The sequence below is a fragment of the Boleophthalmus pectinirostris genome, unplaced genomic scaffold (genome assembly GCF_026225935.1).
Source record: "Boleophthalmus pectinirostris isolate CB_2022bp ecotype Guang Dong unplaced genomic scaffold, ASM2622593v1 HiC_scaffold_2824, whole genome shotgun sequence".
In the NCBI taxonomy this organism is placed as follows: Eukaryota; Metazoa; Chordata; class Actinopteri; order Gobiiformes; family Gobiidae; genus Boleophthalmus; species Boleophthalmus pectinirostris.
The window spans coordinates 284,563-294,562 of NW_026571289.1; the positions used below are offsets into that span (position 1 = coordinate 284,563).

The 10,000-nt window shown below is 44.8% G+C and overlaps 3 protein-coding genes and 1 non-coding gene across 5 annotated transcripts in view; 2 read left to right on the forward strand and 2 right to left on the reverse strand.

Annotated features, from left to right (window-relative positions):
- Positions 1-1,145, forward strand: part of polr2d (RNA polymerase II subunit D) — a 10,428-nt gene extending 9,283 nt beyond the window's left edge. Inside the window, exon 2 of the mRNA XM_055159848.1 lies at positions 885-1,145. Coding sequence (XP_055015823.1) covers positions 885-963 — 79 coding nt within the window. The 3' untranslated portion in view covers positions 964-1,145. The remainder of the gene's footprint in view (positions 1-884) is intronic.
- Positions 1,146-1,388: 243 nt separating this feature from the next.
- LOC110160826 (dual specificity protein phosphatase 14-like) lies at positions 1,389-7,191 on the reverse strand. 2 transcript variants are annotated; one of them, XM_020925505.2, is made up of 5 exons: positions 7,010-7,191; positions 5,927-6,229; positions 3,007-3,126; positions 2,331-2,512; positions 1,389-2,167 (listed from the first exon to the last, which is right to left on the reverse strand). In XM_020925505.2, exons 2-5 carry the CDS (start codon positions 5,939-5,941, stop codon positions 1,933-1,935), a joined length of 552 nt encoding a protein of 183 aa, XP_020781164.1. In that variant the 5' UTR covers positions 5,942-6,229; positions 7,010-7,191; the 3' UTR covers positions 1,389-1,932. The 2 variants fall into 2 exon arrangements, with proteins under 2 accessions (XP_020781164.1, XP_055015828.1); XM_055159853.1 differs by lacking the exon at positions 7,010-7,191 and having other exon boundaries at positions 5,927-6,960.
- Positions 6,344-6,426, reverse strand: trnal-cag (transfer RNA leucine (anticodon CAG)). Its single transcript has one exon. It is a non-coding gene; the product is annotated as a tRNA-Leu (tRNA).
- A 997-nt stretch (positions 7,192-8,188) lies between the features above and the next one.
- The window catches only part of LOC110160816 (uncharacterized), an 8,811-nt gene continuing 6,999 nt past the window's right edge, over positions 8,189-10,000 (forward strand). The window contains exons 1-2 of the mRNA XM_055159851.1: positions 8,189-8,337; positions 9,390-10,000. The exon at positions 9,390-10,000 is cut by the window's right edge and continues 651 nt beyond it. Of these exons, the coding sequence (XP_055015826.1) occupies positions 9,394-10,000 (607 nt within the window). The 5' untranslated portion in view covers positions 8,189-8,337; positions 9,390-9,393. The remainder of the gene's footprint in view (positions 8,338-9,389) is intronic.

Consider the following 10,000-nt stretch of genomic DNA (forward strand, 5'->3'; position numbering starts at 1 on the left):
CTACTACTACACTACTACTACTACTACTACTACTACTACTACTACTACTACTACTACTACTACTACTACTACTACTACTACTACTACTACTACTACTGCAGCTACTACTACTACTACTACTACTACTACTACTACTACTACTACTACTACTACTACTACTACTACTACTACTACTACTACTACTACTACAGAATACTACTACTACTACTACTGCAGAATACTACTACTACTACTACTACTACTACTACTACTACTGCAGCTACTACTACTACTACTACTACTACTACTACTACTACTACTACTACTACTACTACTACTACTACTACTACTACTACTACTACTACTACTACTACTACTACTACTACTACTACTACTGCTACAGCACTACTACTACTACTACTACTACTACTACTACTACTACTACTGACTACTACTACTACTACTACTACTGCTACTACTACTACTACTACTACTACTACTACTACTACTACTACTACTGCTACTACTACTACTACTACTACTACTGCTACTACTGCTACTACTACTACTACTGCTACTACTACTACTACTACTACTGCTGCTGCTGCTGCTGCTGCTGCTGCTGCTGCTACTACTACTACTACTACTGCAGAACTACTACTACTACTACTGCTACTGCTACTACTGCAGAATACTACTACTACTACTGCTACTGCAGAATGCTACTACTACTACTACTACTACTACTAAATCCTCCTCATCATAAAAGTAAAGTTCAGAACATTGAAGTTTGTTCAAACTTTTGACGTTTCAGACTCGACTCACATCAGACTGTGCCGCTCCACAGATCTGACTCGACTGATCCTGATCCTGATCTTCTCTCTGTTGTGTCTGTGTGTTTTCAGTTTGGAGGGACGTTTCGAGGACGAGGAGCTGCAGCAGATTCTGGACGACATACAGACCAAGAGGAGCTTCCAGTACTAGACCAGGACCAGGACCAGGACCAGGACCGGCTCTGGACTGGGGTTCTAAATCCAGACCATCATGAGGACTCAGGAGTGTTCCCAGTGAGTCCAGGAGCAGGACTCGACACATTCTGGACTCTTTGTGTGTTACGTTTGTGTGAACTTTGACTTGAGTTTTTTTTATTAAACCTTTTGTACAAACGTTTGTCTGAGTCAAATCCTGTCGGACGTCCAGTTTTTATTCATCAGAAATTATTCAAAAGATTCTGCTTCAGTCAGACTGTGTGTGTATAGTGTGTGTGTGTGTGTATTTGTGTTTATGTGTGTGTCTGTGTGTGTATAGTGTGTATGTGTGTGTGTGTGTTTATGTGGGTGTGCGTGTGTGTGTGTGTTTATGTGTTTATGTGTGTGTGCAGAAGTTGAAATCAAACCTCAGAGTTTTTATTCTGTGTTATTTATTAAGAGTTAAAGTGGTTAAAGCTTCACTGCGGAACATGATTTCACCTCGGAACAGTTCAAACCAAAACCCACCGTCTCTGTCAGAGTTTATTTAACCATAATCCAAAAACCGACGAGTTTATTTTAAAATCTGTGAAATGATGTAGAAAATGAATTTTTCCAACACAAAAAAAAAAAAAAAAACTGATAAAAGTTCAAGAAGATTTAAAACTGAACTTCAGGTCGTGTTCTGATGTTCTGATGTTCCTGGTCACACTCAGAGCTCGACTTGTGTTTGTTTGAGTAAATCTTAACGCTCTGTTCCACCTTATGATGTCATCAAGTGGTCTTTTTTTTTTTTTTTTTTTTTTTTTAAACGTTCTCAGCTCCTTCTCCGTTTAGTTGAGTCGAGTCCTTCAGGTCCAGGACTGAAATGTTCCAGATGATTCTCGTGAAGGTGAAGTGTGGACTTTAAAAACACAGTGGAGCACTTCCTGTATCACCACACGATGACATCACCAGGTGGAACAGAGCAGAGGATTGCGTTCCTCTATCCGTTGATGCAGACGCCGTCCCCTCGGTCCTGGTCCTGGTCCTGGTCTTGGTCTTGGTCCTGGACGTGGGGCAGGACTCCGCACTCGGTCTGGACCATCCGGACCGTGGAGCGGTTCTGGACCCGGACCTCGTAGTCCCGGAGCTGGATCCAGAACCCGGCGTTGATCCGGATAAAAGGACGAGACTCCAGAACCACGCGGAACGACTGGGCCAGAGACAGACCGGAGAACCTGAGGACCAGAACCAGAACTTAAAACCAGAACTAGGACTGGGCCAGAGACAGACTGGAGAACCTGAGGACCAGAACCAGAACTAAACCTGTCTAAACTGGGTCTAAGTCAGGACTAAAGCAGAAGTGAAAAAGGACCGGACCAGGACCGGACCAGGACCGACCTGATGAGAAAGGCCAGGACCAGCGCCGGGGAGCGGCTGCGTCCGGCCGTACAATGGACCAGACAGTTGTGGTTCTGGTTGAGGTTCTGGTGGATCTTCTCTGACACTGGGTCGAAGTACTGGTCCAAAGAGGCGTGAGGCAAGTCCTGGACCGGGACCTCGACCACCTCCAGACCCGGGACCTGACAGAGACCACAGGAAGTACTCACTCTTCTAGTAGCAGTAGTAGTACTGTAGTACTGTAGTAGTAGTAGTAGTACTGTAGTACTGTAGTAGTAGTAGTAGTAGTAGTAGTACTGTAGTAGTAGTAGTAGTAGTAGTAGTAGTACTGTAGTAGTTTTAGTACTGTAGTAGTAGTACTGTAGTAGTTTTAGTACTGTAGTAGTACTGTAGTAGTTTTAGTACTGTAGTAGTAGTACTGTAGTAGTTTTAGTACTGTAGTAGTACTGTAGTAGTACTGTAGTACTGTAGTAGTGCTGTAGTAATAGTACTGTAGTAGTTTTACCTGTGGGTACTTGAGTGGTGTTATATAGTAGTAGTAGTAGTAGTAGTTTTACTTGTGGGTACTTGAGTGGTGTTATGTAGTAGTAGTAGTAGTAGTAGTAGTAGTAGTACTTGTGGGTACTTGAGTGGTGTTATGTAGTAGTAGTAGTAGTAGTAGTAGTAGTAGTAGTACTTGTGGGTACTTGAGTGGTGTTATTCCGCTCGCGTTGACGATGAGTTTGATTTTTCTTCGAGTCAAAACTGCAGAATTCAACGACGAATCCAGATCCGACACAAACAGACCCGGACACACCTGAGACATACACACAGAGACCTGTCACATACACACAGAGACACACCTGAGACATACACACAGAGACCTGTCACATACACACAGAGACCTGTCACATACATGACACCTGTCACATACACACAGAGACCTGTCACATACACACAGAGACCTGTCACATACACGACACCAGTCACATACACACAGACCTGTCACATACATGACACCTGTCACACACACACAGAGACCTGTCACACACACACACACACAGAGACCTGTCACATACATGACACCAGTCACACACACACAGAGACCTGTCACATACACACAGAGACCTGTCACATACATGACACCTGTAACACACATAACACCTGTCACATACATGACACCTGTCACACACATGACACCTGTCACATACACACACGACACCTGTCACACACATGACACCTGTCACATACATGACACCTGTCACACACATGACACCTGTCACATACACACACGACACCTGTCACATACACACAGAGACACATCTGAGACATACACACACAGAGACCTGTCACATACACATGACACCTGTCACACACACACATGACACCTGTCACACACATGACACCTGTCACATACACACGACACCTGTCACACACACGACACCTGTCACATACATGACACCTGTAACACACATAACACCTGTCACATACATGACACCTGTCACACACATGACACCTGTCACATACACACACGACACCTGTCACACACATGACACCTGTCACATACATGACACCTGTCACACACATGACACCTGTCACACACATGACACCTGTCACATACACACACGACACCTGTCACATACACACAGAGACACATCTGAGACATACACACACAGAGACCTGTCACATACACATGACACCTGTCACACACACACATGACACCTGTCACACACATGACACCTGTCACATACACACGACACCTGTCACACACACGACACCTGTCACACACATGACACCTGTCACACACAGACTTGTCACACACATGACACCTGTCACACACAGAGACTTGTCACACACATGACACCTGTCACATACATGACACCTGTCACACACATGACACCTGTCAGTCACATGACACCTGTCACACACAGAGACTTGTCACACACATGACACCTGTCACACACGACACCTGAGACACACACAGAGACCTGTCACACACGACACCTGTCACATACATGACACCTGTCACACACACACGACACCTGTCACATACATGACACCTGTCACATACACACAGAGACACACCTGTCACATACACACAGAGACCTGTCACATACACGACACCAGTCATATACACACAGAGACCTGTCACATACACACAGAGACCTGTCACATACACGACACCAGTCACATACACACAGAGACCTGTCACATACATGACACCTGTCACACACACACGACACCTGTCACATACATGACACCTGTCACATACACACAGAGACACACCTGTCACATACACACAGAGACCTGTCACATACACGACACCAGTCACATACACACAGAGACCTGTCACATACACGACACCAGTCACATACACACAGAGACCTGTCACATACATGACACCTGTCACACACACACAGAGACCTGTCACACACACACAGAGACCTGTCACATACACACAGAGACCTGTCACATACACGACACCAGTCACACACACACAGACACCTGTCACACACACATGACACCTGTCACATACACACACATGACACATGACACCTGTCACACACATGACACCTGTCACATACATGACACCTGTCACATACACACACACATGACACCTGTCACACACATGACATACCTGTCACATACACACATGACACCTGTCACACCTGTCACACACATGACACCTGTCACACACACACACACACGACACCTGTCACATACACACAGACTGACACAATGACATGTACACACACACACAGACCTGTCACATACACATGACACCTGTCACACACACACATGACACCTGTCACACACATGACACACCTGTCACACACACACACATGACACCTGTCACACACACATGACATCACACACACACACCTGTCACACACAGAGACCTGTCACATACACACACATCACACAGACACACTGACCTGTCACACATACACATGACACATGACACACAACACACCTGTCACACACACATGACCTGTCACATACAGACACCTGTCACATACATGACACACATGTCACACACATGACACCTGTCACACACATGACACCTGTCACATACACACAGAGACACACACACACACACATGACACCTGTACACACACACTGTCACACACATGACACCTGACACACTGTCACACACATGACACCTGTCACATACATGACACCTGTCACACACAGAGACCTGTCACATACACATGACACCTGTCACACACATACATGACACCTGTCACATACATGACACCTGTCATATACACACAGAGACACACCTGTCACATACACACAGAGACCTGTCACATACACACGACACCTGTCACACACATGACACCTGTCACATACACACGACACCTGTCACACACACACACGACACCTGTCACACACGACACCTGTCACACACACACTGACACCTGTCACACACATGACACCTGTCACACACAGAGACTTGTCACACACATGACACCTGTCACACACAGAGACTTGTCACACACATGACACCTGTCACATACATGACACCTGTCACATACATGACACCTGTCGCACATACACATGACACCTGTCACACGACACCTGTCACACCTGTCACACCTGTCACACAGACTCACCTGAGACACAGACATGAGTGACCCTCTGCTCAGACCCTCTGAGCTTCAGGCTGGACTCAGGAGGATCTGGACTTGGACTCAGGAGGATCTGGTCTTGGTCTCAGGAGGATCTGGTCTTGGACTCAGGAGGATCTGGTCTTGGACTCAGGAGGATCTGGTCTTGGACTCAGGAGGATCTGGTCTTGGTCTCAGGAGGATCTGGTCTTGGTCTCAGGAGGATCTGGTCTTGGGCCTGAGCGACGGCGCAGGAGTGAGAGGACGGAGGATCTCAGTGAGCTCCAGTTCAGCGGCACCGATCAAACACTTCAAAACAAATAAAAATGGTTTTAAAAGTGAATAAACTCAGTGGAGGTAAAAATGATCCTGTGACTCTTTTTGGACACAATCTGTTCTTGACAAATGGTTAAAAAGTTTTATTGTCAGAAGTGGGATTCGAACCCACGCCTCCAGGGGAGACTGCGACCTGAACGCAGCGCCTTAGACCGCTCGGCCATCCTGACACACAGACCCCCGCCCGCGGAGACACACTTAAACCGGAAACAAACACAAACACGCCACAAAACACGGCGCAGTTTTAACGACTCACTAATCCCCGTGTGACTCGGTGTGACTCGGTGTGACTCGGTGTGACTCGGTGTGACTCGGGACATGTGCGGGCAGAGCGCGGGTCACGGGTCTGTGACTCACCGCGCGGATAAAAACTCCCAGTTTCATTTCTGTTTTTGGAGGAAGACGCCCCGAGGTGAGCCGCACACACCGAACACACAACACACACACACACACACTTTATCAAACACACACACTTTTAGCAAACACACACATTTTTATACATTTTTCTAACGTGAATTCCGCGGTGGTTCGGAATAACCCGTGTTCACCGTGTTATAACTTGTTTACTGCGGAGCAACAGCGAACCCCGTGCAACAAACCCACTAAAAGTACGTTCTCTTACGTTTTACTTCTAAATAATTATTTGAAAATACATGTTTAACTATTCTTAAGGTTAAATATGAATCTGTGACGCGTTCGGCTTTAGAATAAAACACGAATGTTGAGCAGATTTGACAAAAGTCTTGAGTTCACCTTCAGGAGCTTCGACGCTTTTCGACGCAAATCGTCTCCGTTTCTGCGGAAGAGGCGCTGAAACTGACGCAAAACTGACGCAAAACTCTGGAAATAATAAAGAGCGAAACAGCAGAAGGTTTAGAGAAACTGCGGCGTTTTAAAGTTTATTTTTAGCCAAACGCCGCTTCCGCAGATCTTTGGTTTAGCGCAGATTTCAGAATAAAAGCGTCGAACTAAACTATGGATTTATTCAAATATCTAAACCAAGACTTTTAAATCATAATGTGGAAATAACGCTGCATTTTGATCAGATAAAAAGTTCATGTTAAATGTTACAAAGAAATCACACGTTCACACATCTGCAGTTCCGTGTTTGTCCAGCAGGTGGCGCCAGAAAAACGACTCAGCACTAATTACAAAACATCAACACTAAGAGAGAGAAAACTGCAAATATTTATGTTACGGAAAGTTTTACAGAAAGAACCGATGGTGTGACGCTAACCGAGGCACTGCTCTGTCTGACCAGAAGGACCTGACTGACCTGAGCTGTTCAACTAAAATAAAATCAAAATTAAAATAAAAAAAACTGGGACACGCCCGAGTCGGGATGTTTGGTAAGAATAAACTTGTGAAACGAGTTTGGAATTAAGACAAACTGTAATCAGAGTCACATGAGTCACATTTTATTTCATTTTTTAAGCTGTTTTTCTGTTTTTTTACCAAAACAAATGACACTTTATGTTTCTGTTTCTAGACATTTTTTTTGTAAAAAGTTGAGACAAATCAGTAGTTTTGTATAAATCTGCAGGGACAGAGACTCGGACATGTGAACTCTCGAAACAAATTCAAACATAAATAATCATCATGAAATAAACAAAAAAAAAGAGAGTCAATAAAAGAGAGAGAAGCTGAACAGAACCGAGGAAGAAATAAGAGAGAAAAGCTGCTTCAAAATGACAAAACACAAAGAAAAAGTGACTCTGCAGATTCTTGTTCAGGCAAAATCATTTTTCTTCATTTCGCCCTCGTTTCACAATTTTATTTTTACAAACCACCACAAACCGAGAGTCTCCCAGACTTTTATTTTGAAATTCTGGTGACGTTATGTCAAATCAAACTCCTGAACAGAACCGTGACCGCTCCGATCCACTCTGACCGCTCGCTCCAAACCGCTCCAAACACTCTGACCGAACCACTCTGACCGCTCCAAACGTCTCTTTAAATAAAACACTGGGAGTTTATCTGGAGTTTTGTGTCCGTTTGCGTGGAGTCCAGCTCACGTTATTTCTACAGCAAATTGGAACAAAAAAAGAAAAGGTCAAGAACAGTTTTCCAAACACACGTCGGTGGGTAAAGGTCGACTTTTAACCCTTTAAAGGTTTTATTTTATTGCACAAAAGTGACTCTTGTGAGCTTTAAGTCGAGTCACGACGCTGTTCCCTCCTGGAAACACGAGCTGGAGTCGGGTTTGTGTGAGCGACTCTTTACATCTGAAAACCTCCAAACGCTCCGTTCCACCTGATGATGTCATGAAGTGGCAGCTTCCAAGTGAACGGCTTTGTTTGACCTTTTGTTCAGTAGAGACGGGAAAAACACAGTGGAGCACTTCCTTTATGTCTCATAACTTCACTTGAGGAATATTCTGTCCGGCGTAGAAAAAATCATCACTTATAAAATCATCCGAGTCTGTTTAACTTCTTAATCGTATTTTCCCCATTAAAAGTTTATGGGACAAATCAAAGTGAATCAGACCGTGTCAGTTCGTCCCGACCTCGAGGCTCCGTTCTACTCGTTTATACAAATGTTCTTGTCTAACGCTCTCGTCGTCGCGCTCAGAACAGGAAGTGCTCCCCCCCCCCGATAGGATTTGGACTCCTCCTACTTTTTTCTGATCATTATTTCTCACGTCATTGACTTTGATTATATATTTCTACATATTCACGAACTTTTAAGGTATTTTAAGGAATGTTTTGTTGGAGAACAACTTGGTGTTTTGTGTCAATGTAACGTGTTGTCACTTTTTATTTTGTTCTATGTGAACTAAACCACAGCGGCTCCTTCTGACTCTGGCTCCAGTGACTCCCGTTAGAATATTGTGGCTCGTGTCTCTCGCCATTTTACTCTTTAAATGTTCAAAATAAAAGACAGTAAACGAAAAATAAAAAGTGAAATAAAGCCAAAAATGGTTCAAAAAAGAATTAAAAATAAAGAATTACGAGGTGTTAGAAGCCAGAGAGTAAAAATGGGTCTTAATGCGTGACTTAAAACTCTCCGCTGCGTCGGCGCGGTAACTGCTGAACATTCCGCCGTAGACACACACGAAGAGCACCCCCAGAGCGACGTAGAGCGTTTTGCTTTGGTCGGTTCTAACGTGATTCTCTTGTCTTTTCTGACGCAGCAACATGACAAAGGATCAAAACGAGAAAAACAGAAGCGGAACCAAGACTTCAGTCCTGCCTCAAGTCCGGTACCACCCGAGTATCCAGAACCCTGCCCAGAACCCTGCCCAGAACCCTGCCAAACACCCTGCCAAACACCCTGCCAAACACCCTGCCAGTCAGACCAGGAACCCTCAGAAATCCTCCAAAAATGAACCAAACGGACTGAGGTTTGGTGGAGAAGATGAACCTCAAAGTTTGTCTGAAAACACAAGACCAGATTTGAAAAGTGAGAATTTCGGAGCTTTTGACGGAACCAAAATTATTGCAAAAAATTCAGGAAACAAAATCCAAAACACTACAAACTGTGGAACTTTTTTGGAAAATGTTCAAATGTCCACGAGAAGTTCCAGAAGTGTAAAAAGTGGAGCTCGGACAGAACCGAAGCGCGATTCGAAAACTCAAACTTCAGGAAAGAAAATCGTACCTCAGGTTTGGTACCACCCGAGTATTAAGGTCTCAGGAGTCGCAGGAGGAACTGTGGAGTCCAGGAGGTCGCCGGAGATGGAGCGAACGAAACGCGCGGGCGAAGTGAAGGGTCGGGAGGGCGGCGCTGGAGTCCAAGACGGAG

Excerpts from the sequence above, each read along its gene's own strand:
- LOC110160826 (XM_020925505.2), bottom strand. Across the intron at positions 2,513-3,006 it reads CACCACTCAAGTACCCACAA|GTCCCGGGTCTGGAGGTGGT; the intron begins GTACTACTACTA and ends GGTCTCTGTCAG. Across the intron at positions 2,168-2,330 it reads GTCCTGGCCTTTCTCATCAG|GTTCTCCGGTCTGTCTCTGG; the intron begins GTCGGTCCTGGT and ends TCTGGTCCTCAG.